General features: G+C 57.4%; 5 protein-coding genes across 5 annotated transcripts, besides 1 other annotated feature; all 5 read left to right on the forward strand.

Annotated features, from left to right (window-relative positions):
- Positions 1–527: 527 nt before the first annotated feature.
- LPMP_203620 (dynein heavy chain, putative) lies at positions 528–14,459 on the forward strand (the record flags this gene model as incomplete). The annotated part of the gene is made up of 1 exon (XM_010700262.1): positions 528–14,459. One exon carries the CDS (start codon positions 528–530, stop codon positions 14,457–14,459), a length of 13,932 nt encoding a protein of 4,643 aa, XP_010698564.1.
- Positions 14,460–15,933: 1,474 nt separating this feature from the next.
- Positions 15,934–16,848, forward strand: LPMP_203630 (hypothetical protein; the record flags this gene model as incomplete). Its single annotated transcript, XM_010700263.1, has 1 exon — positions 15,934–16,848. One exon carries the CDS (start codon positions 15,934–15,936, stop codon positions 16,846–16,848), a length of 915 nt encoding a protein of 304 aa, XP_010698565.1.
- A 1,146-nt stretch (positions 16,849–17,994) lies between these two features.
- Positions 17,995–18,471: a repeat region.
- Positions 18,472–19,879: 1,408 nt separating this feature from the next.
- Positions 19,880–21,358, forward strand: LPMP_203640 (hypothetical protein; the record flags this gene model as incomplete). The annotated part of the gene is made up of 1 exon (XM_010700264.1): positions 19,880–21,358. One exon carries the CDS (start codon positions 19,880–19,882, stop codon positions 21,356–21,358), a length of 1,479 nt encoding a protein of 492 aa, XP_010698566.1.
- Positions 21,359–22,289: 931 nt separating this feature from the next.
- On the forward strand, positions 22,290–22,583 carry LPMP_203650 (cytochrome c oxidase assembly protein, putative; the record flags this gene model as incomplete). The annotated part of the gene is made up of 1 exon (XM_010700265.1): positions 22,290–22,583. One exon carries the CDS (start codon positions 22,290–22,292, stop codon positions 22,581–22,583), a length of 294 nt encoding a protein of 97 aa, XP_010698567.1.
- A 1,484-nt stretch (positions 22,584–24,067) lies between these two features.
- On the forward strand, positions 24,068–25,663 carry LPMP_203660 (hypothetical protein; the record flags this gene model as incomplete). Its single annotated transcript, XM_010700266.1, has 1 exon — positions 24,068–25,663. One exon carries the CDS (start codon positions 24,068–24,070, stop codon positions 25,661–25,663), a length of 1,596 nt encoding a protein of 531 aa, XP_010698568.1.
- Positions 25,664–26,374: the final 711 nt, after the last annotated feature.

The following is a 26,374-nucleotide window of genomic DNA, read 5'->3' on the forward strand; positions in this document are numbered from 1 at the left end:
TCTCTCCCCCTTTTATGCATCTCGAATTGCATTCGGTCTCCTGTTCTGCTCCATGTGTGCATCCGCGGTGCCTTTTTTTTTTGCCTACGTGTGTGTGCGTGTACCTGCGCGCCTCCGATTTCTGCAGAAGTAACGCGTCCCACATCAGAACAAAGAGAGAGAGAGTCAGGACAAGGGTGAGTTGATTTGCAGCAGCTCCAGCGCACCTTGCCCTTTTCCCCTGCCCTTCTACCTCCCTCCCTCCCTCCCTCACCGACCCCACCCACTCACAGACGACGACACTAGACGGTGGCGCAGAGCCCACACCTCTTTTCTCTGGGGTCAACACAACGAGTGAGCCGCGTGGACGACGATTTTACCTACCCCTCGCCCCGCTTGCGAGCGTGCGTCGTTGCGTCTGGTGCTTGCTCGAGACGCGTCTCGCATGACTGTCTCTGCGCGCTTGCTCCTTTCGTAATTGTTTGCTGTGCGTGCGCGTGTGCCGCGCGACGCAGAGGCCCCTCCTCCCAAAGGTCTGGGCAGGCAGGATGGCCTCCAATACGCAAAGGGACCCGCGTCTGTTGTGGGTGTTCGAGAAGATTCGCGAAAATTTCTACGGCGTCACAGATGACTCTCTCAACGATCTGTTCCAAGACGAGGAGAGCGTGGACACCGTGCTGTCCACCCTGAAGGCTGTAGACGGCATGGAGTCCAGCTTTGTCATTGTGGCTCGGGAGAAGGAGTCGATCAATGGCCACTCTAAGGGTCCGCTGTCGCACGCCGCCAATGTTCCCCTTCCTCAACATAACAGCAACGGTGGTGGGAGAGGCCAGAGGCTGCGCATTTCCTCTGGTGCAGTGTACAACTCCAACATTGCCTGCTCTGGTCTCTATGCACCCGACCACAGCCGCTGCCTCTTCTTTGTGCGCGTTGATCACCGAGAAATCACAGCTGAGGATGCTGCCGACTGGGCCACCAACCCGCAGAATCCGATGCACTTCGCGTTCGAGCTGTCCGGCACGCAGGTGCCATCCCTCAACTCTTTCTATGTACTATTGATGGACGTTTTCGCGCCGATGCTGCAGGACATGGGGCAGGCAAATGGGAAACGGAAGGCGCTTATGGCGCTCGCGCTAGACAACGGTGCCAGTGCCGCGTTGTCTACCCCTGGTGGGGCAGCTGAGGTGGGAAGCGGGGCGAACGCTGCTGACGGTGTCACCACGATCGGCAACAGTCGCCAGCTGTACAGCGAGATCCACAGCTGGATCAACCGCCTCGGCACACAGCTGGAGGGCTTCATAAGCCAGGTCGGAGCAGAGCGCAAGCTGCTAATTTCACAAGACTTATATACATTGGAGGACAGCGATGCCCAGCTGCAGGCAGTGCTGGGCAACAAGGAGGTGCTGCGCCAGGTGGATACAACGGTGTCGCAGTGGCAGGTGGAGATCGGTTACGCCATGTCACTAGAGCCGCAAAAGGAGGGTCCGCTCGGCGAGATAGAGTACTGGCGTGAGCGGTACAGCACCATTAGCGCGCTCTACGAGCAGCTGAACTCTTCCCAGGCAAAGTTTATTTTGAAGATTGCCAAGGAAGCGGGCTGCACCTCAGCCACGATGATCGACTTGACGCTACAGCAGTTTTTTCGTATGTACTCAGAGTCGAAGGACAATGTGAAGTTCCTTGGCACACTCGACCGCCACTTCCGCACGCTGCACAGCGTAGACCCAAAGGTAGGGTCGCTGCAGCCCATTATCGACACACTCTTCTCCATGATGACGGCGCTGCGGATGGTCTGGATTATCTCCCGCTTCTACTCCACGGAGGAGCGGATGGTCGGTCTGCTGGAGAAGATCGCGCGGCTCATTGCGCAAAAGGTAAGCGAGCACATCGACTTCCGTACGGTGCTGACGTTGCCATCCGAGGTGGCGAAGGGAAAGGTGGCGGAGGGCCAGCAGTGTCTGGTGAAGTGGAAAGCGGCGTACAAAAGTGTGCAGGAGGAGATCAACAGCTCTGAGCGCGAGCAGCACTGGAACTTCGATGAGCGGCGCCTCTTTGAGGTGACAGACTACATGTCGGACCGATGCACAGACCTGCTGGAGGTAGTTGAGACGGTGGAGTACTACACCACTGTGCTGAGCGCGCAGCTGAAGACAGTGCTGACAGACGCCACCGACATCGAGCGCATCCTCAAGGATGTGGAGAAACTCAAGCGCCCCTTTGGAACGCTCACCTTCGACCCCTTCGAGAGGCGCGCCACGCACAACTGGCAGGTCGTCTTCTCTGCCTTTCTGGCCGCCGTCACAAGCCTCGACCACGAAGTCTCGCTCTTCATCAATCGCATCTTCGACGACGACTTGCGCAGTGCGGAGTCCGCCTTTGAGCTGCTTGTCTCGTTTAAGTGCATCCGCACCCGCCCCAACCGCGGCGGCGACTCGCTTGACATCTCGGCACTGCTGCTTGAGAAGACGGACCGCATTCTCGCCCAGTACTTCACTGAGGTAGAAAACGTGCAGCGCATTTTTCAGGACCATAAGGGGGCACCACCACTGACCAAGAACCAACCTCTCGTCGCTGGCGCCATTCACTGGAGCATGTCGCTCTTCCAGCGCCTCAAGAAACCAATTGTGCGCTTCCAGCACGAGGGGATGCTTAGGTCGCCGATGGGGCAGCAGGTGAAGGCCAAGTACGTGGAGGCGTCGCGGAAGATGAAGGATTATTCAACCGCGCGCTTCTTGCAGTGGCGAGAGGAGGTGCGCGTGCCGGTGCCGGCGTCCCTCAAATGGAACATCCTTCGTGCGGAGCCGGACGGCACCTACAAGGTCAACTTCAACTGGTCCATCTTCGACGTTATTCGCGAGACGAAGTACCTTGATCGGCTTGGCTTTGAGATTCCGAAAGTCATACTGCACATTACGCTTCAAGATGAGGCCTATCACGCATATGTGGATGCGTTGAATGCGATGCTGGTCAGCTTCAACTATGAACTGCGCGTGCTTGCGGGGCCAGAGCGCGCCATCCTCGCCGCTGAAGTGCGCGAGCTGAAGCAGGCACTGGAGCCGGGCTTCCGCGACATCAACTGGACCAGCCTTTCCATCCCCGACTTTGTAACCAGCTGCGAAAAGGCTATCACCAAGTTCCGAAACACCAGCCGAGAGGTACGCAAGAGCGCAGACAGCCTTCAGACGCAGGTGGTGAACAAGATTGCGTCGACGCGCCTCATCCCTGAGTACCGCGAGTTTCTGCAGGCGGGCGGGGAGCTGCCGGAACTGCAAACTCTTGTCGACATCATCGAGCGACGCCGCGTCGAACACTTAGAGCGCTGCATCCGGGCCTACCGTACGGCAAAGCCACTACTCAACAAGGTGGAGGGTCAACTGCTGGGCACACACACCGGGAGATGCGCCACTTTGGCGTCCTACTACAGCCATTGGGAGCAGCGCATCTGGCGTGCGCTGACGACGATGGTGCTCAAGTCGCTGGCGAGCTTCGCGAAGCTGGTCGGTTATACAACCTCCTCGCGCGCCTCCGCTCGGCCGCCGCCTCTCTTCAAGGTGACCATTCTCCTCACCAGCGAACCGACGTACACGCCCCAGCAGCAGGAGATCACGACAGCTTTCCACAAAATTCAAGCTGGCATCATCGAGACCACAAAGCACTTTCAGCGGTGGATGCGCGGGACGTGCCTGGAGTTTACACAAGGCGAGATCATCCCGCGTCCGGCGGAGGAAGAATATAAGACGCTCTTCACCTACTACCAGGACATCTACAATCTTCCCCAGGTATACAAGCTGCAGGCGCTGGTAAACCGAACCATTCAGACCCACCTTGGCGCCTTGGCGACGAACATCAAGATGCTGCAGCGATACCGCTTTGTTTTCCTGGCGGACAAGAAGATCTCGGTGGAGCAGCAGGCCAAGAGCCAGCTTCAGTGGATCGACTACGATGCCAAGTTTCAGCTCTACTTCAACATGATCCACGACTTCGACGAGGAGAACCACCTGCACGACTTTGGCTTCATGCGGTGCGACGAGACACCGTTCTACACGGAGCTTGTCGGGCATGTGTATCAGTGGGTTGCGATGGAAGGTGCGCAGCTGAGTGATACAGTGCGTACCCGCATGATGCAGCGCTACAACACTATCAAAAAAATCAACGAAGATCTGATGCGGCCGTGCGACAACATTGCTGACCTCAAGCTTGTGCTGGAGGTGATGCACAACGCGCGGACGTCGTCGCTCGAGGTAGAGCAGGCGGTGCGTGAGATCGAGTATGTGTATAGCTCGCTTCAGCACTACGGCGTCCCGCTGGACGCTGAGATGGTGAAACTAGCAATGAGTCTGCAGGACATGTGGTCCTGCACCCTGGCCCGCGTGCATCAGACAGGCATTGCGTTGAAGCCACGCAAGGTGCAGTTCCGTGAGTTGACGATGCAAGAGGTCGGAAAGTTCCTTGATGGGGGGGCGAATGTGTTGCAGGAGTTCCGCCGCACCGGTCCTGGCCGCGCCGACATCGACCTCGCCGCCGGGAACGAGGCAAAGAAGCAGTGGCGCCAACGACTCAGCGAGCTACAAATGAAGCGCGACCAACTTGTCAAAGCCGAGAAACTCTTCGATCTCCCCCTGACGACCCACACGTGCCTGCAGCAGCTGAACGAGGAGCTGACGAAGGTGGAGACGGTCTACAGCCTCTACGAGCAGTGGATGAGCGATCTGCGCCGCTGGAACCGGAGTAGCTGGAAGGATCTACTCCTCTCCGACTTAGAGGCGACGACGGAGGAGCGAGCCAAGCAAGCGCGCATTTTGGGAAAGCAGTATGGCATGGTCGACCCCTTTCCTGCTGTGCATCAGCTCATCCTTAACTTTCAGAGCTCACTACCGCTGCTGGCAAAGCTGAAGAGCCCGGCGCTAAAGACACGCCACTGGACAGAGCTTATGCGGGTGACTGACAAGAGCTTCAACTACGAGCAAATCAACCTCAGCGAGCTCATTGCGATGGAGGTATTCCGCTACACGGACGAGGTAGATCGCATTGTGCTGGCGGCGGCTCGTGAGCAGGGAATCGAGCAGGAGATCCGCACCATCAAGCAGTACTGGGCGGAGAAAGTATTCACGCCTGTTCCGTACGCGCCGCGCAAGGGCATCCCCCGCTGCGATGTCCTCACCGACACAACCGAAATCCAGGAGGCTGTAGACGACAACACGCTCAAGGTGCAGTCCATCGCGAACGTTCAGTGGGCGCAACCGTTTTTCGAGGAGGTCAAGGCGTGGGAGCGTCGCCTGTGCGTTATAAGCGACGTCATCTCGGTTTGGGTGACTGTGCAGCAGAAGTGGCAGTACCTCGAGTCCATCTTCAAGGGCAACGACGACATTGCACAGCAGCTGCCCAAGGAGACCGCCAAGTTCCATGACCTTGACAAGAAGTTTGTGCGCCTCATGAACGACACGAGTGCCTCGCCGAACGTGTGCCACTGCTGCAACGTCACAGGTCGGCTGGAAGAGCTGCGGCACTTGGAAGAGAAGCTTGAGGAGTGCCAGAAGGACCTCTCGAACTACCTTGAAGCAAAGCGCTGCCTCTTTCCACGCTTTTACTTCATCTCCGATGACGAGCTGCTTTCGATTCTGGCGACCAGCAGCGCCAAGGCGGTGCAGGATCATATGCTGAAGATGTTCGACAACTGTGCCCAGCTCGTATTCAAAAGCGAGCGCGATGAGACCATCTGCGGTGTGGAGTCGCAGGAAGGAGAGCGACTCGACTTTGGCACCCCCGTGAAGACGGACGGCCGCCCGGTGGAGGAGTGGCTGCAAGCCGTCCTTGACGAGTCCAGGCAGTCTCTACACGACATTCTGAAGGCCGGCGTCTTCTACTACCCAAAGATGCAGCGGCTGGAGTGGGTGAGGCAGTATCACGGCATGGTGACGCTGACAGGTGCGAAGGTGTTCTGGACGTATGAAGTCGAGTATGCTTTTACGCAGGCGCGCAAGGGAAAGCGCAGCGCCGTGAAGGAGCTCTCGGCGTCGCTGGGCCGCCAGCTCATCGATCTGGTCGCCGAGATGGGCAAGGACATGGACAAGCTGTACCGCAAGAAGATTAACACGCTCATCATTGTGGACGTGCACGGCCGCGACATTGTTGACCGGTTCGTTCGCGACTCCGTGACAGACGCTCGCGAGTTCGACTGGGAGTCGCAGCTTCGCTTCTACTGGGAAAAGGCCGTGGACACCTGCACGATTGCGCAGTGCACGGGTCGCTTCCGTTACGGGTTCGAGTACATGGGCCTGAACGGCCGCCTCGTCATCACGCCGCTGACGGACCGCTGCTTCATGACACTGACCCAGGCGCTGACGTTCTGTCTCGGCGGCGCCCCGGGCGGTCCAGCTGGCACGGGCAAAACAGAGTCCGTGAAGGATCTCGCGAAGGCGATGGCGATCCAGTGCGTCGTCTTCAACTGCGGCGAGGGCCTCGACTACAAGGCGATGGGCACCATCTTCTCTGGTCTCGCGCAGAGTGGCTCGTGGGGGTGCTTCGATGAGTTCAATCGAATCGAGCTGCCGGTACTGTCGGTTGTGTCGGAGCAGCTCCGCTCAATCCAGGCGGCGCTGCGGGCGGGTGACAGAGAGTTTTTGTTCGGTGACAGCGTCATACGCCTGGTGCCGACGGTCGGCACGTTCATCACCATGAACCCGGGCTACGCGGGCCGCGTAGAGCTGCCAGACAACCTGAAGGCGCTCTTCCGCCCTGTGGTGATGGTGGTGCCGGACATGGAGCTCATCGCCGAAAACATGCTCTTCTCCGAGGGCTTCACGACCGCGCGGGAGCTGGCACGCAAGATGGTGACTCTTTACTCCCTCGCCAAGGGCCAGCTGTCGAAGCAGCACCACTACGACTGGGGTCTGCGCGCGCTCAAGGCGGTACTCGTGATGGCGGGGCAGCTGAAGCGTGGTTCCTCCGAGCTGACTGAGGAGTCGGTGCTTATGCGTGCGCTGCGTGACATGAACGCGCCGAAGTTCATTGCGCAAGATGAACCGCTCTTCAAGGGCCTCATGGGAGACTTGTTCCCTGGGCTTGACCCGACGCGCGTCCCGCAGGAGAACCTCGTCAAGGCCAGCACGAGCGTGTTGAAGGAGCGCGGCCTCCAGATTAACCTGAAGCAGATCGACAAGGTGGTGCAGCTGTACGAGACGATGCAAACACGACACACATCGATGGTTGTCGGCCCGACCGGCGGCGGCAAGTCAACGGTGATCGAGACCCTGTGCAAGGCGCAGACAGTGCTCGGCCTCACGACAAAATCCTACGTCATCAACCCTAAGGCGCAGCCGACCTCCGCTCTGTACGGCATGATGGACCCCATGACGCGCAACTGGACGGACGGGATCTTCTCGAATATCTTCCGCAGCATCAACAGACCCGCGGAAGGGGTGGAGCGGGAGCGGCGGTACGTTATCTTCGACGGCGATGTGGACGCGAAGTGGGTGGAGGACATGAACTCTATCATGGATGACAACAGGCTGCTCACGCTGCCGAACGGCGAGCGTATTCGGCTGCACCCACAATGCTCGCTGCTGTTTGAGGTGGGAGACTTGCAGTACGCTTCGCCGGCCACCGTCTCGCGTGTCGGCATGGTCTTCCTCGATCCAATCAACCTCGGCTGGACGCCGTTCATGCATGCGTGGAAGATGCGCCGCCCGCGTGATGAACAGGAGACGCTGACGGAGCTGGTGGAGCAGTTTGTACAGCCGCTGATTCACTTTGTTTTGGACGGCGCAGACGAGGTGGGGGCGGTGTCGCCACCGCCGAAGCTGGCGCTTCCGACGAACGCGCTGAACATGGTGAAGCAGCTGACGACAATGTTGAGCATCGTGTCGCCCAAGGAATCCTCTTTGGAGCCGCGCGCGCTTCAGTCCGTCTTTATTTTCGCCTGCGTGTGGAGTTTTGGTGCTCTTATCAGCTCAGGGCCAGATCGGGTGCGCTTCGACACCTTTCTGAAGCGCATCAGCGGATGGAACCTGCAGGACGTCGGCGACAACTTCCTCACCCGCTTTGTCGGCTCCGGTTCGCTGCCCGAGGCGCGTACCTTATACGACTACTACTTTGACCTGCAGGACAGTCGGTGGAAGCCGTGGAATTTGCTCGTGAAGCCATTTGAGCGGAAGCCCGGCCAGCCGTTTTGCTCGCTGCTCGTGTCCACTGTAGATACGGAGCGAAATATGTGGTTGCTGAACAAAGTGATGCTTAATCGAACCCCTGTCATGTTTGTGGGCGAGAGCGGAACGGCAAAAACAGTGACGATTCAGTCGCACCTGCAGCACCTGAAGTGGGCCTCTCTGCAGTCGAGCAAGAGCAGCGGCGAAGGCGGCAGTGACGATGTCCAACTAGAGGTAATGCTGCTCGAGATGAATTTCAGCTCCCGCACCACCTCTCTTGACGCACAGCAGGCCATGGAGGACAACATCGAGAAGCGCACCAACACCGTCCTCGGCCCCCCTGCAAAGAAACGGCTGATCGTGTTTGTGGACGACATCAACATGCCGAAGGTGGACCTTTACGGAACGCAGCAGCCCATCGCCTTCCTGAAGCTGCTCATCGAGAGTCAGCACTGGTACGACCGCAAGGACCTGTTATTCAAGAACGTGCGCGACACGCAGTTCGTCGCCGCGATGGCGCCGCCCGGTGGTGGCCGCAACGCGCTTGACCCCCGCTTTGTTTCCCTTTTCACTGCTTTCAATATTCTGTTCCCTGAAGAGGAGGCGATCCACACTATCTACCAGCAGATCTTGGCCCACACGTACAAGATGCTGCCTGTCGGCGCCGACTTCGCGACGACGATCACGTCCATGACGTTGCAACTGTACGTTTGCCTCGTCGCAGCGTTGCCTGCAACACCAGCCAAGTTCCACTACATCTTCAACCTTCGCGATTTGTCCCGGATCTACGAGGGCCTCTGCCGCGCAACTCCTGACAAGTTCCCATCGACGGGCGCCCTTGTCCGCCTGTGGCGCAACGAGGTGATGCGTGTGTTTGTCGACCGCATGGCTGACGAGGACGACAAGGCGTTTGTCTGCGGGCTAATCGAGAAGCAGGTGTCGCAGCACTTCCCGCGCGAGACGGCGACCGTCATGGCCGACCCGCTGCTGCTTGGCGACTTCGGCGACTTTAATCCGGTAGGTGAGCAGGAGGCGCTGCACATCTACGAAGATTTTGGCCCCTCTTACGCCCGCGCGCGGCAGCTTGTCGAGGCGATCATGGATGAGATCAACACTCCAGTCAAGAGGATCAACCTCGTCATGTTTGACATGGCACTCGAGCACCTGCTGCGCATCACGCGTGTCCTGTCCCTCCCGCGCGGCCACTGCCTCCTTGTCGGTGTCGGTGGTAGCGGCAAGCAATCCCTCACGAAGCTGGCGGCGTCCATCAGCAAGATGGGCGTGTTTGAGATCGTGCTGGCGCGCCACTACGGCAAGGATGCCTTCCGCGAAGACTTGAAGAGGCTCTATCAACGTGTGGGTGTGCAGAAGGAGAAGATGGTCTTTCTATTTATGGACGGCCATGTCAAGGAGGAGGGGTTCCTGGAGGACATCAACAACCTCCTAGCCGCCGGCATGGTCCCTGCCCTCTTCACAGAAGAGGAGAAGGAGCCCCTCTACGCTAGTGTGGCAGAGGACGTCGAGGCGGCAGGACTGTGCCCGTCAAAGGACAACAAGTGGACCACCTTTATTGCGCGCTGTCGCGATAACCTGCACGTTGTGCTCTCAATGAGCCCCTCCGGCGACGCGCTGCGCACGCGCTGCCGCAACTTTCCCAGCCTCATCAACAATACGACAATTGACTGGTTCCAGAAGTGGCCGGCTCAGGCGCTGGAGGCGGTTGGCCGTAAAGTTCTGGCCGAGGAGACGCTACCGGATGAGCTGCGCACGCCGATTGTGGAACACATGGTGCACGTGCACCTAACAGCGGACAGGCTGTCGATTCGCTACCAGAACGAGCTGAAGCGACACAACTATGTGACCCCTCGGAACTACCTTGGTTTCCTGGCAAACTATGCCAAGCTGCTTGTGACGCGGCGCGAGGAAATTGACGACATTGTGAAGAAGTTCACGATTGGCCTGGACAAGCTGAAGCACGCGGAGGCCGAGGTCAACGTCTTGAAGGAGGAGCTGGCCGAGAAGGAGGTCACGCTGCGCGAGAAGCAGGAGATCAATGACCAAACAACGCGTGAGATCACCGAGCAGAAGCAGAAGAACCAGGCGCGCAAGGATGAGTCTCTGAAGATGGAAGACGAGCTCAACATTCAGAACGCGGAGATCGAGAAGGAATCGGCGGAGGCGCAGGTGGTGCTGGAGCAGGCGATGCCAGCTCTGGAGGAAGCGATGGAAGCGGTGCGGCACATTGACCCGAAGAGCATCACAGAGCTGCGCTCCTTCGCGAAGCCCTCCGTCAACGTCGTCGCTGTGGTGCGCATGGTGTGCATTGTGAAGGGCGTCCCGGCGACGTGGGAGTCGGGCAAGATTATGATGGGCCAAGCGGACTTTATTCGCTCCTTGGTCGACATCGACACCCTCACACCCACGCTGAACCAGGCAAAGATGAATGAGATCAACAAAGTACTGAAGGAGTTCCCGGTAAATTCAAATGACCTCAAGAAGGTGAGTATGGCAGCCTCGGGTCTGATGATTTGGGTGGAGGCGATGAAGCAGTACTGGAATGTGGCCAAGGAGGTTTTCCCGAAGCAGGAGCTGGTGCGTCAGTTGCAGAAGGCCAAGGAGATGGCGGAGAGGCAGTTGCAGGCATGCCGTGACGAGATCGAGCGCCTCACAGAAAGCCTGCAGCGACTGGAGCAGCAGCTTGAAGCTGGCATGGCAGAGGCACGGCGGCTGCAGGAAGAGAAGGCCGTGATGCAGCGCCGTCTCAACGCAGCGCGCAGGCTGATCGATGGTTTCAGCTCGGAGCGGGTGCGGTGGACGGAGGAGAAGACGCTTCTCAGCGCTTCGCGCAGCCGCCTCGTTGGCGACTGCCTGGCTGGAGCAGCTTTTCTGTCGTACCTTGGTGCCTTCACGTACCCGTACCGTCAGGAGGCACTCGACAATATCTGGGTGCCGGACCTACGCTCGCGCGGCATTCCGCTGACAGAGGGCTTTGATCCACGGCAGCTGCTGACGAACGACGTCGCGGTCTCGAAGTGGGCCAGTGACGGACTGCCGTCGGATGCGCTGTCGGTGCAGAACGGCATCCTGACTTCTGTCAGCACCGACTACACCGGCAAAGGCAAGCGCGCCGGAAAGATTCGCTTTCCGCTGTGCATCGATTCTCAGATGCAGGCGGTCAGGTGGATCAAGCGCCAGCACCAGGGCAACCCCCGCTTCGAGACGGCGACCTTCAGTGACCCTGACTTCCTCAAGAAGCTCGAGTTTGCCATCCAATACGGCAACCCCTTTCTCTTCGAAAACGTGGACGAGTTCATTGACCCCATCATCGACTCCGTGCTCGACCCGCAGTTCCGCTATGAGTCGGGCCAGCGACTGATCCGCATTGGGGATAAGGACATTCCATGGGATGAAAACTTTCAGCTTTACCTCTGCACGAAGCTGCCAAACCCCAACTATGCAGCAGAGGTGTTCGGCAAGACGCTTGTCATCAACTACGGTGTCACCGAAGATGGATTGGAAGCGCAGCTGCTGAACTACGTCGTCGCAAGCGAGCGCAGCGATCTACAGCGGCAGAGCGAGGAGCTTGTGCAGACCATGGCTGAGAACCGCGCACAGCTCAAGGAGCTTGAAAACACGCTCATTCGCGAACTCACCCTCGCGACGGGCAATATCCTTGATAACGACGACCTCATCGCCACCCTGGAAAACACGAAGAGTAGCGCGACCGAAGTGGAGCAGAAGCTCCGTCAGGCGCAGGAGACGGCACAGACAACGGAGGAGTCGCGCCAGCAGTACCGTCCAGCGGCAAAGCGTGGCGCCGTGCTCTACTTTATAATCTCGCAGCTTTCCGCCATCAACCCCATGTACGAGTACTCACTCTCTGCTTTCCTCCACGACGTTTTTGGCTACTCTATCACCAAGAGCGATGCCTCCTTCGAGATTCAGGACCGCCTGCGCAACATCATTCAGACCCTGACGTACAACTTGTACACGTACGTCTGCATGGGCATCTTCGCCAAGGATAAAGTTATGCTGTCCTTTCAGATGGCCGTGCGTCTTCTGAGTCAAGAGGGCCGCATGGTGCAGAGCGAGCTGGAGTTCTTTCTGCGCGGCTGCGTCCTGGCGTCCAAGAGCCTTCCGGCGAATCCGGTGCATTGGCTGACGGAGCGACAGTGGAACGACGTGTGCAAACTCGCCGCCAGCGTCGACGTGTTCAAGCACCTTTGCGAGGACGTGGCCGCCAACGTGGAGGAATGGCAAGCGTGGGCGGCGCTGGACCGCCCAGAGGAAATGGAGAGTCATCCGCTGCCGTGTGGATACTCGAACAAGATTTCGGCATTTCAGCTGCTGTGTCTATTGCGCTGTTTCCGGTCAGACCGCGTGTACAGCGCTGTCACAAACTTCATCTCCACGTGCGACCTGCTGGGCGAACAGTTTGTCATGCCACTGATTCTGCGCTACAAGGAGGTGCTGGAGAAGAGCTCTTCTATGTCGCCGATCGTCTGCATCGTGTCGCCCGGCGCGAACCCGACAGATGAGATTGTGAAGCTGGCTGTGAAGGAGGTTGGGCTGGACAAGATGCGCTCCATCTCGCTTGGCCAGGGTCAGGGTGAGGAGGCCATGCGGCTCGTCGAGGTCGGAGCGACGCGCGGGCACTGGGTGCTGCTCCAGAACTGCCACCTGCTCACAGCGTGGATGAAGGACATGGAGAAGATGCTGGAGAAGATGGACTCTTCGCAGGTGCATGAGCAGTTCCGGCTGTGGCTCACCACGGAGCCAAGCGAGCGGTTCCCCATGGGAATCCTGCAGCGCTCCCTCAAGGTGGTGAATGAGCCGCCTAACGGGCTCAAGATGAACATGAAGAGCACGCTCTCCAAGGTCACGGAGGATCAGCTGGACGTCTGCCCACACTGGGCATTCCGGCCGCTCGTCTTCACCCTGGCCTTCTTCCACGCAGTGGTACAGGAGCGGCGCAAGTACGGCAAGATCGGCTGGAACGTCACCTATGACTTCAATGAGACGGACTTCACGGTGTCGATGCGGCTGTTGGACACGTACCTCACCAAGGCGTACCTGAACAAGGATCCACTGCCGTGGGAGACACTGCGCTACCTCGTCGGGGAGGCCATGTACGGCGGGCGCGTCACGGACGGCATGGACCGCCGCATCGTGCAGACGTACCTCGCCGAGTACTTTGGCGACTATCTTTTCGACACCTTCCAGCCCTTCCATTTCTTTGTCGAGTCCGGCGTCGCAGACTACTGCCTGCCATTGGGGAGCACCGACCCCGAGAAGAGGATCACGCTAAATCAAATGGTGGCGCAGGTGGACACGTTCCCGAACGCAAACGCGCCGGACGTCTTTGGACTCCACCCGAACGCCGAGACGGGCTACCTGCGGCACTCGACAGAGACTTTGTGGTCTAGCTTGATCGAGCTGATGCCGCGCGTTAGCACCGTCGCGGTCGGCGAGGAGACGCGCGAGGCCAAGCTGACAAAGTTCACGGAGGAGATCCTTCTCCAGATCCCAGAGCCGTTTGACATGAAGGTGGTGACGCGCAAGGAGACGGAACGGGCGACCGAGAAGGGCTACGAGGCGGTGCAGCCCACGCAGGTGGTGCTGCTGCAAGAGATGGAGCGCTGGAACAGACTTGTGAATGTCATGAAGACGTCTCTGAAGGAGCTGCAAAAAGCGTTGTCGGGTGCTATTGGCATGAGCAGCGAACTCGATGAGCTTGAGTCTGCTCTCGACAACGGTCAGCTGCCGCAGTCATGGCGCCGCTACGCCCCAGCGACGCGCAAGAACCTCGGACGATGGATCGCGCATTTTCAGCGCCGCTACCAGCAGTACCTCTCGTGGAACATGAATGGCGAGCCCAAGTGCGTGTGGCTTTCGGGCCTCATGGTGCCTGACTCGTACCTCTCTGCGCTTGTGCAAGTGACGTGCCGCAAGTACCGCTGGCCGCTCGACAGGTCGACGATAATGACGACGGTTACTGCCTATGCAGGCCCGGATGATGTCACGGCGGCGCCAGAGGACGGCGCGTACGTTGGCGGACTGTACCTTGAGGGTGCACGCTGGGACGCTGAACGCCGCGCGCTGGCCCCGCAGCTGAAGAAGAAGCTAATCACGGAGTTGCCGGTCATGCAGATTGTGCCAACCGAGTCCTCGCGTGTGAAGACGATCGGCACCTTTAAGACGCCGGTGTACGTCAACGGTGATCGTCGGAGTGCCGCTGGTGTGGGTCTCGTGTTCATGGCGGACCTCCCGTCCGACGTGCACCCGTCCTTGTGGGTGCTGGAAAGCGTGGCGCTGTTGCTGGAGTCGGACGACTGACAGGGCGGAGATCCAGGTTGCCTTCTCTTGTTCTCTTTCTCGCGCGGTCTTCCTCAGGCCCACGTGGGATTGCTAGGTGTGTGTGTGTGACGATGTCTCTTCTGTATCCCCCCTGTGTAAGTGGCGATGCAGGATGGTTGCGCTGTTGTTGACATCGTGGGCTCACTGCTGCCTTCTGTCGCCCCTCCTCTCTCGTTGTTTCCCTCTCTTCTTTGCTCGCCTTGTCGTTCTGTTTAGGGTGTGTGCGCGCGTTTGATTTTATTTCCGCGGTAATCAACTCCCTCCCTCTCTGCCCACTTCACTTTAATTTCTTTCCCTGTTTGGCATTCTCTTTCTCGTCGCTTGGCGCATGTATGACGCTCTCGCGGGACATCGCCTCGATGTCTCGTCGTCTCGTACTCCTCTCTTTTTCTTCTCGTTGTGCGTGCGGGGGTGACGCTCGCCATCTTCTCCACCTCCCTCATTTAATTGCGGTGGTGATGATGCGTGCGATACACACACGCACACACCTCGGTGAAGGGGGTGGGGGACTGAGCCGATGACACACAACTGGTCCTGCCCCCCCCCCCCAAAGTCCTCCACCTTACATACACGCACACATTGGTCTCTCTCTATCGGATCGTCTCTTTGCTCTCTATTTTTTTTTGTTCTTTCGCTTGTTCGCTTCGCAGGTAATGTACATATCCTCCCTCCTCCCCCTACCCCTCCCCCTCCCCCATCCACCACCGTCTCTCGTGCTGCTCTCTCCCTCACCCATAACGGTGGCTCGGCATTTACAGCCCTTTTTTCCCTGACTACGCGAGCGACGCGTGCTGTCAGGGGGGAGGGAGGAGTCTCTGCGTCACGACATGCTGTGGCGCTACTGCACCTTCGATGTGGGTGTCTCTGTGTATCACGTATTGGTCCGACTCTGTTCTTTCTACTAGGCTGATGTAACGTACACAACTATGCAACACGTGAAGCTCAACGAACCAAAGAAACAAGAGCGTGCGCGCTGAAGCGAGCGACAGCTCCCCCTCGTAGCCTTCACCGAGAGGGATAGAGGGAGCGGTTCTGTGTACCAGCACCAACCTTGCCATCGGCACGACATTCCCCATGTATCCTCTCCCTGACTTGGACTGTCTGCTCTGTAAAGTGGAAGTGAGACCGACTGACTATTTCCCGCGAGCGCACGGGAGAGTTCTCTCCCCCTTTGGCAGTTGAGTTTCTTTCTGTACTCCTCCTACCGTTCTGTTTGCCACCTCTCCCCCCTCTCCTTCCCTACAGCGTCGTTGCAGCTGTTGCTTGTTATTGTTGCCGCACCGCCTCTTCTTCTCGTCACGTCTGCGCTTTGTCGCGACCAGAGCGCTCACTCTGTTGATCTTGCGCGTTCAGTCGCTTAACTCGCACCTCCTTTTTCAAGGCCCATTGTACGCCTTGATGCCATCATCGCGTTACTGTCCGCCGGCCCCACACTAACTGAGTCACAGCCGCGATGGGACACCTTGCAGACCCCAATAAGTACGCGGCATACCTCGACGCGACTGTGCTACAGCGGCGCATCGCGACTTTTGTCCTGGTGTTTTCTGTCATTATCGTTGCCCTCGTTATGACCTTTTCGGCGGTGCAGCACCGCGAGGCCCGGTGCCAGGACCGCGCACACGAGATCGAGTTTGATTTCATGGTGCGTTCAGGTTCCACCCGCGAGGACGTGGTGACGGCGTTGCAGGCTATTATGGCGGAGCGTCGCTGTTTACTGGACTTTCCTCCTCAGAACGACGATACGCCGACTGTGGTGCAGCTTGACGTCCTTGATACCATGACTAACCTCATAGCGAGGCATGGGTTCCGTCTCGTTCGTCGCAGTCATGGCTTGAGCTACCACTACGAACTTCGCACCCTCTTCGACAAGCTGTGCGGTACCTATCCACCCATCTCCATGGAGGTGATGGCCAACGTGGACTATGAGAGGGTGACGTACCGCATCAAGGCTCTGTCTCTTATGAACAGCACAGTGAAGTACCTGCAGCAAAGCTCGCTGCTCACGAAGGAGAAGAACCGCGTGACAACGGTGACGCAGCTTCAGTCGGTGTTTCCGGGGTTTCATCAGTTGAGCACCAGTAAAGCACGTTTGTCTCAGACGAAGTTCGCTGAGTACACGGTGATGGGAACTTCGCAGGTCTACTACAATGGAAGCCCACTTGACATTCGTGTTGTTCTGCAGTACTGGCGCTCTCACGACGACAAGTTGGGCTTCTGGCGCGTGGTGGTGAACACGCAGAACATCATGGCGGAGCGGGACCTTCTCTCTCTGAAGTCTAGCATTCAAGATGGCTTGGCCACACGAAATCTTCTGTGCAACGCGACGTCGTCGAACTGCGCCGACCAACTCGACGTCTACCTCCAGTAAGGCGATCGTTTCCCCCCCCCCCTTCGGGGGCTCACATGTAACGGCGTTCCCAGGCTCAAATAGCTTTGCTGCGATGTACTTGAAGGCCACGTGAAGCTGCGCATTCCTTCGCACTCGCAAGAAGCAGAATAGAGCATGAAAGGGGGATACATGAATGGTATTCAGAACACTGCATGCTGGACCCTTCGAGGGTGAGCTGAGGCACTCATAATAGTTTTTTCTCCTTATCAGACGTGCTCTCTGTCTGCATCGCGCCCAGCACCCCAATCGTTTCGCTGTGGGCTACTACTCTTTTTTACTCTTTTCTTACCTCTTCTGCCCGCTCCTTCCGTCCGTGGGATTCTTGCGTGACTCGCCACTTTCCTCACTTTCTCTCCTCTCTCTTTCCTCTGTCCCCGTATACGCCATCCGTCTGCTGATCCTCGTCCTCTGCGCTGCTCTGGTACAGCTGCTGGTGACTCTTGTCCCTTCCTCTCTTGCTCTAGTTATCATCGACATTGTCGCTCGTGTCGCCTTCAGCGAAAGGGAGGGGGAATGGCATTAGGAAACAGTACTGCCCAGCACGAGTGCTGAGAGCTGATGCAACGGTTGACAGGGGTGGCGGTGGTGGAGAGCGTAGTAAAGGAGGGAGCAGAAATGGGGATTTCACACTAAAGGGAACACGCTGCGCTTCACAGCGAGTGCACACGAACTATGCACGCTTCAGCCCTTTTGTCCATCTTTCCCTAATAGCAGACAAAAGAAAACATCCTGTCAGCTGCATGTGGGCGCGTGTTAATGGTTGTGTATGTGCTGTGCACGTGTGTCTGCATGTCTGTATGTGTGTGAGGCTCTTTGGGGTAGCTGATAAGAGAGACGTGTGTGGTCATTGGACGCAATGAAGGTCATAGGAGATGATCCAATCGGACACCGAATGCGGCTCTTCTCTGACTTGCTTTCCAAAACTAGTAATGAGTTTCTATCACAGAAAAGCCGCAGCAGAGTCGTGTTGGCGTGCGCACGACCGTGAGAGCAGCAGCGGGTTCAGCTAAGGCGAGTGGCCGACAGGAAACGAGTAAAACAATGTCACGGCAGGCGAGCGTGTTGAGGACAAAGTGCCACTCTGGCGCCCTCGTAACACTTCGTGTAGGAATACTGTTTGCCGCCCCCTAATGGCGGGTAGACCCACCCCAGTGTGTGGTGTCCGTCGGCTCAGTGCCCCCCCCTCCCCCGCTGTGTGGGAGGGAAGCCCACGCAGCCACCCGCCCCCTCCCACTCTCCCTGCGTATACCGAGCGGCCTCTGGACAGGGCCAGGCACCTAGGATGTAGGGAGGTCAGAGCGATGTAGCGCTACGAATGCCGGGGGTGAGGTTGGGTCCTGGATGGCGTTGCGTCGGAGCGAGCCGCGACAGTGAGCACGCTTGGGTCATCCCTACGACAGGCAGCGTGTCAGCTCGTCTCGGGCAGCGGCTGTGAGGCGAGCTGCGCAGCAGGTGACTGGTGTTTGGAGGCAGAGGTCGCGCGCTGGCCACCGAGGCGGCACCGCTGCAGCTCGTCTGCCGCGCGGTTGTGCACCACGCGATGGGCCTGTGACAGACCGGGAGCCGAGTTTAGCTGATCTCTTGCTCTAGAGCAGAGAAGGGAGTAGCGGAAGAAGACGACTGTGTGCTGCTCCCTGTGAGACTGAAGGTGTGTTGTGGTGCTCGAAAGGCAATTGTCGTAGTGAAGTTTGATGACGTGCACGGATGCCGTCCGCCCTCCTATGAGAAGGATTTTCATGCTGGCCTCTGGGCCTACTGATTGGATCGAGGGAGGGCGTTCAAGGTCGCCGCAGCTTCCTCGGCCCACTCACGTTCACCGTAGTGGGCGGTGCTGAGTTTCTCACACAATTCGTTCTCGATTCCTTTCGAGTCAAAATCTGGTTTTGTACCGCTCGACGCTTGTGTCTCATATAGGAGAGGCAGCGGTCTCCTACCCGCCCATGTGGCGAGCTGCTCGTTATTTACTAGCATGCCGGCAGATGTGCTTCTACTTCTGCAGAACTGACGCTCACACACACATACACACACACAACTCGATCCCGTCTTTGCTCTCTTCTTTTTTCCTCTTGGTGTCTCTCACATCAATGGCCCTCTCCATTTCCCCATCTCGTCCACCCTCATTGTTGAAAACAACATTACCGATGCCATCATCCACACCCACGTGTGTACGCACTCCCGCAGCAGATACTGTAGGTGCGGGGGAGCAAGAAGGTCGATAGATCGTCGATCTCGTGGCCCCTCTTTATTCGTCATCCATTCTGCTCTTACTCTTTCAAGCTGCACAAGCACACGGGTCTTCAGGCGCACATTGAGGAAACGGTGGGCTGGGTGCACATTAGCGCTACGTTTGCGTGTCATGTTGAGGCACCACTGCTACCTTTTTACGCGAAGTGGGCGGTAGTACCGGTACGAAAAGTGGCTTCTCTCACGTTGCCATGTGCGCATCTGCAGTGCTGCACCCGTTCAGAGTTGCGCATCTCCCAGAAAGCCCGAGAGTTGGTGAAGCAGCGCGTCAACAGACGACATTCATTTGGGGCTCTTTTCTTTGTTAGCCTTGGCCGCATCGAAGAGTTCCTGCCTGGGCGCCACTTGGTGTTTCTCGTGGGAGCGACGCAACCTGTTCGTTTTCGTTTTCCCTTTTCTCCTTTCTTTCTTGCCCTGGTCGCATCCCTGCCACAGGTTTCAGCACAATTATTCAACAGGCAGCGCGCACCTCGACGCCTCTCTGACTGAATTGTTGGGCTACTTTCAACTTTGTTCTTGTTTCTGTTGGTCCACTTCCCTTTGATTCGCGTCTTCCTTCTCTCTCCCGCTCACATACTTCCGTTCTTTGCCTGCGACGAGGAGGGTGTGGTGACACACTTTGACTGACTGTCGTATTCAGGGGAGGGTGGTCCTGGCTCGGCTAGCTTTTCAGTCGGCGTTTTCTCCCCTCGACCTTGTCTGCTCTTTTCTTCGTCGCCCCCCGCCCCCCTCCCCATTTTGTTCACTTTAAGTACAGAGCTTTGCCATGTCCTTTAGCCGCAGACCCCACTGTAACTCCACGGCACTGCAGCATTACCTGACAATTCCGCGAACTCCGTTAGATCTGCCGGCCTTGAGCAAACTGCAGCCATCGCAGGTGGAGAACCGCGTTGTGCATCAGATTGTGCGAGAGATGGCTATCCGCACCTCAAAATGCTACCAGTCGTTCTCTGACCCGATCATCCAGAAGACAATGCGCAAGCCACACGCAGATCGTCTCCGGTGGGTCAAATCGTACGTCCTCCGCGAGTTTAACTACTGCGTCGCCCTTCACCGAAGTCTGGAGCAGTGTCCGCACCAAGGAATCTTCGAGAGGTCGACAGATATCAACTTTGAGCGGCATGACTACGGCAGCTCACTTTCCCTCTTTTCACGTTTCCGCAACACGGACGACGACAGCTTCATCGACGAGCCGACAGAGCTGTATTCCAGCAGCGACAGCACCAGCAGTCATGCGCTGCGCGACGCCGAGGGTGGCACTGGCGCCACCGGCGTTTCTTCCTTGACTTCAACATCGACAACGCACAGCTTTGGCTCTCTCGGAATCCTGTCGAGTGCTGCCATGACGCACGATGAGGTAGAAGCTGCTTTCTCCATCTGGGATCGACGGAAGGCGACTATCCCCCTCACGCTTGCACTCAAACTCCTTCGACCGCGTGAGTCGCTGCTGGACGTCATGGTGAACGAAGCGGCTATCCGGTCTGACGAGTTGAACGGGTGGTTCATTCGCTTTTGCCGACGCCGAGTTGCGTGGCGCGTCCTTCACGAACACCTTCTTTACTTGACTCATCCTGCTGACACGCAGCAGGTTATTTTTTCCAACACAGACTTGGTCGAGCTGCTGCGGCGAGCCGGCAGCGCTGTTGTTGAAATTTTTTCAAGCCTGGTGGAGAGTGACAGCGTGCACTCGTTAGTGATTCACCTGGAGGAAGACAAGCGCATCCTCACTAGCACTCCGCCCGGGATTTTGGTGAGCTCCTCCACATCGCCTCTCTCGTGTCCCGCAGATTTGCCGGAGACGCGGCCGACCCCAGTCTCCTCGCTCGGTATCTGCTCTGTGGAAGGCCACCTCACGTACACCTTCCGTGAGGTCCTCAAGAACGCCTGCGCAGCGACACTTAAGTTGAGGCCTGAGATTGATGTGCTCATCCGATATGCCAGCGACGATACGTGGGTGGTTGTGGAGTTCATTGACTACGCTGGTGGGATTCATCCGCAACACTTCAAGAACATCTGGAAGTTTGGTTGGACGACAAGTGATCACTACGAGAGTCACCTGGGTGGCTTCGGTGTTGGACTGTCCACATCGAAGGTGTACATGGGCATGTGGGGCGGCTCCATCGACATCTACTGTACCTTTGGCGTCGAAACGACAGTGCGTGTGCGCTTTCCTAAAGCGCCCGTCGAGGTGCTCGTGCCTGAGTCCATTACCGCCGCCGGCGGCATGTCAAGCACATCTACATGATGGAGGAGCGCGTGTGATTGCGCACCTCCGTGTGCGCGCGCGCGTTGGGAGGAACACATACGTCGATCAAGTCCATCAATGCTGAACGCCTTGCGTGAATGACCGGTGAGGAGTACCTGTTTGCCGCTATGGCCCCAGTGAGGCGCCCTTGAGCCGCGTTCTGCGGCGCCTCCTCCCCCCCTCCCACTCTTTTTCGGTTTCTATCGATATTTCTCGATGAACAAATGCGTGTTTGCGTGTTGACAGGCGTAGATGTGTTGCGCACGACTAATAGAAGCAAGGAAAGAGCACAGTGCACGGATGAGCTGGATGTGTGCCACGGGATAGTTTAGCTGGGCGGAGTCGACAGTGTCTTGCTGTTTGAATGACATTCATTAGTTTTCTTCACACATGGTCGCATGTGTGCACATGTCCCTCGTTGCTGCCTCTAGTTTTTGCCAAACGCGATTACAATGACGCGGTGAGTAAATGACGAACTGGGGGGGGAGTGACGGAGAAAGAGAGAGACAACTGCTGGTGACATTGAGGTGTGGAGGGAGGAAGGAGGGCTGACGTCGTCAAGATAGACGTTCCCCTTTGAGTGCCCCGGCACTGCTGCGCAGATATGCTCGTCTCATCATTTCTCTCCTTCTCTTTCCCCCTTTACCCTTTTCTGCTGTGCTAAACTGCACGTCAAACACGTCCGCATGAACACGTTACCGACACAAAACACCTCCTCTTTCTGCCCCATCCCCGTTGATGTTCGTGCTGCAGGGACACGCGGTATGCATGTAGTAGGCGCACCTCGTGCTTCCTCGGCGCACTTCTCGTGTTCAGGTGACCAGCAGCACGTGGATCCCTGGCTGCATTTTTTTTTTTTAGGTATCTGTGCCCAGTAGAGATCCGTAGGTAGAAGGCAGTCCACACCCCGCTGTAAAAGACAAAAGGGGAGATGGAAAAGGAGCACAAGAGCATCTGCTGGCGGCCAAAGAATGCGCTCATCGAATGCATCGTCATGACCAAGTGCTTTCAGGAGAAGGAAAGTGTAGAGGACTGCATCGCCACCAACGATTGCTTTCTCGAGCGTCGTAACTGGACGCTGTGCAAGATGAACGCGGTGAACCCACGGTATCGACTTCGAGGCAATCCGTACGACCTGGCCACCGAGGATCAGAAGAAGATCGAGGCGCGTAATGAGCGCATTCGACAACGTGAGTTGGAGGAGGAGGGGCTCTTCACTAAGTAATACGTTTCACACTCTGCAGAGGGCGTGTCTGGTTGCTTCGCGATGCGCCAGCAGGCGCGTGTGCCGCGTTATCCCTTTGCGCACGATGAGCGCAAGCTAAGTCGTCAGTCTTCGCCTTTTTGTGTGTGTGTGTTGGGGGAATCTCTCCACCTTTTTCCTGCTTCGTGTGCCTGCCAGGGCGTTACTTGCCCTCCCCCCTTCACAGCGCATGGGGGAGGCGTTCCTTGCGACTTGACCTGTGTGGTGTAGGCTGCGGTTGATGACGCTCTTTGGCACCGCGCTCACGCTTGTGTGCGTATGGGCGATATTTTTTTTTGCCTTTTTGATCGTCTCGGTCGACCGGTTGTCTTTCACGTAGCCCACGTCTTCTTCAGCGTTGTAGGGTTACCCTCATCTAAATCACCCACAGGTTCAGCGGCGCGTCTAGGCTATGGGTCAATATGCCTGAGTTTACCAAGGCTTTGGAGACGACCGCTGCCACCGCGGCACGCGTACCGAGTCGAAACGGTAGAGGATGGTTTGCTTCCGTGCTTGACAGCGCGTACCTCTTCCTGAAGGCAACCAGTCCTCCCTTCTCACAAGCGTGGGTGAATGAAGTGTATTTGAGAGGAGAATGGTAAAAGCAATGCGTGGCAGGTATGGAGGTGGAGTGGAGAGAAGCACATTGAGAGCTATCGCGACCCACACACGCAGTAGTTTATTCTGTTGTGCACTGCGTGCATATCGTTTTTTTTCCTCTTTGCTCCTCTTCTCCTTCGCTTCGTTGCCTGCATGGTTCACGCTCAGACGGGAGAGTACTGTTATCGTGCCTCTTTCTTGCTGATGGTTGGCGCACCGACTTACACCCCATTCGTGGCACTCCAACTCCTTCTCTCACTCTCCGCCTCCTTTCCGATCTTTTTTGCTCTCTAAAGGAAACGCTCACGGGTGGGTTACACTGGTCGGTTTTTGAGCTTTTCGCGTTATCACGAGCGCTCTTTCTGTTTGGCGTTGCATGTTGAGTTACTAGTGCCGGCGGAGAAGCGTACGTTGGATGGGCTTCGTGGTCGCTCCTCCTGCACCCGCATAACACACACGCGCACTTACCCACATGCAAGCATAGCTGCATCAATTTATTCGCTTCCTTTCCTTTGCTTTGTCGGTGCGACAGCAGAGATCTCTTATCCCGTTCGATCGATAGTTGAACTTTGCGTTCCCCAAGTCTGCCGTGGGTAGACAAGAAGACGCAGCCATACACGCTGATAGCGACGAGAGAGCTCGTATTTAGCGACCTTAAATCAGACGTCTCTCCCCCTTGTTCTCCTCGAATGAGCGTGGGTCTCGCACCTCGCCGGCGAGGGTGTCAGTACAGCATTCACAGTCTCTTACACGTAGGCTGAATCAAAGAGCAAGCGAGAGAGAATCAACAGAGGCAAAGACGCAGCCCGAAAGACAGAGTTGACCCCCCCCCCCAAAAAAAAAGGCAGAGTCTAGTTGGCACCACGATGAGCTTTAGTCGTCCGCAGCGGTTACCACACAAGGCGTTGCGGCGCTCGTTCTGCACCTCCTCTCTGCGCACTGACCGTCATCAAACGCGGCACAACCGAAACAGCTTTCCACGCCGCGCCTTGCGTGTGACTCATTCCACGCAGTGCCTGCTGCCTGGCAACGCCGATGTCGACTGCAAGATTGAGGAGGTAACCATCCCTTATTCTGTCACCACGTGCACGACAGAGACATTCGTCAACTTTGTGAAGGCCTCAGGCAGCGACTCCGAGTACTCTGAGTACGACCTCGTGAACGAGCAGATGCAGGACTTCCTGCTTGACTCAGAGGACACATCCGACGCCGACGCCGACATGGAGGACATGCTCGGCATGGGGGCTGTTTTTATGAGCGGCTTCATGCCCACAGGCTGGGAAGATGCGCACCACGCTCGTGTGTGGCGGCACTCCACGAAGCCTGACCGCCGGCGGATGGCGAAGAAGTCGGAAAGCTGCGCGTCCCTCACGAACGCTGCACGGCCGTCACCGAGTCCGAGCACTACCATGTTGAGTGACTTGGACACCGCCGTGAAGGATGCAGTGGCAATGGGTGGGACCTCGCAGCGACACAGCACCCGCAGGCAGCGACGGGCGATGGCAAGAGGTGAGCAACGTTGGCTTGTGCCTGCTCTCTCCGCTATCGCTGTTGACACAGCTGATGGTGGAGGAGATGAACGGCGGCAGTTACCGTGGTTCACTGTTGTGTTTGATCTGGATGAGACGCTTGTCGGCGCTCGCGACGGCCCCATTCATCTGCGTCCCTACGTTGGCGAGCTGCTGCGGTCACTGCACCGGCTTCCTGTTGAGGTCATTGTGTGGACTGCCGGTTCAGCGCACTACGTGAATCCCATCCTTCATGCGATCGGGCAAGCCTGCGGACGACGGCAGTGGTTCCATCACATTATTAGCCGACACAAGCGCTGGTACCGCGGCTCCAACATGTGTGTAAAGGACCTCAGGCAGCTCGGTCGTTCCCTGGACCGTCTTGTCATGATAGAAAATAACCCCATCTCCGCCCTCCCGCAGCCCTCGCTGTGTGTGCTGCTCGAAGACTACCTGCGACCCAATACCGCAGACAAGTCATTGTTGGTTCTAAAGGAGGTCTTTGAGCGACTTGCGGTCCAGTACGCGAGGGAATCGCGCACCACATCTCTGACTGACACTCGTAAGCAAGCATCCGAGGAGGACTGCCCCGCACCGCGACCCACTGACTCCTCTGTGAACAGTTTACAAGACGCGACAACAACTCCCAGCACTATACTGCCGCTGCCAGCTCCTCCATCTGTGGCGCTGCACGTTAGCGATGATGCCGCACTGCAGTGGGCCGAGTTCCGCATGGAGGACATTCTCAACGAGGACGGTGTCTCGATGTCTCAACGTGCCAAGATGAAGGAGCTTGTTGGAGGGGCCGACAGGTTGAGATGTCTTTGCCTTTGCTATACACCACCACTTCAGGAGTCTTTCACTGCCGTCGCACCACCAGGTGCTACAGCGTCGGTTTCATCCGTCTCTGCGCTGCGGCACTACGGATCCGTCAGTCCGCTCCTACAACTGTAAAGGAGGGTGTAGAAGCGCACAAGTGCACTCTGCGCCTCTCTCAATCGCAGGCGAGCATACTCTGCCCTTCTTCTAAAAGCGAACAGATGGTGTGGCGCCAATGCTTTCTAGTGCACGGACTGCTGCAGTGCGCGTCGCTGCGATTTAGATCCTTCAGGGTCAAGCGCCACGCTTAGCTCTTAGTATCCCTGAATAGGATGTGTGTGTGTGTGTGTGATAGGGGCGTCTGCTCCTTTCAAGGTTTCTTTTTTTCTCTCTCTGACATCAACTGCGACTGTGAGTGTCTCTGCCAGCGCTACAAGTTGACCATCAATGCCTGGAGCAAGAAGTGTGCGCCTGCACTCTGCTTGTCGTTGGTATGGCCGTCGTCACCAGCGAATCATACGAGGCAGATGTCACCGACTGGGACGCCAAAAGGTGCAGCCTAGGTGCTTTCCGCACTCGCTCTGGGCTATATGCGAGCAACAGAGCCCCACGTAGCGGCGTGCAGGGACGAGGGGCGGGGAAGGGCGAGAAGGTCATGTACCGCGCCTACAAGATAGGATTTCTAGCAAGTCGTTCCCTCCTACCCTCTTCTGCTCTCTCTCTCTCTCTTTCACATGTTTTTTATGGCATTGGTTGTCCAACTCATCTTATTTCACCACTCTTCTATTTCGTGAATACATGACGCTGCTGCCTCGCAGCAGTTCTGCCTTGCATGGCGCGTCCTCT

Source organism: Leishmania panamensis (assembly GCF_000755165.1).
Source record: "Leishmania panamensis strain MHOM/PA/94/PSC-1 chromosome 20 sequence".
NCBI classification, from domain to species: domain Eukaryota; phylum Euglenozoa; class Kinetoplastea; order Trypanosomatida; family Trypanosomatidae; genus Leishmania; species Leishmania panamensis.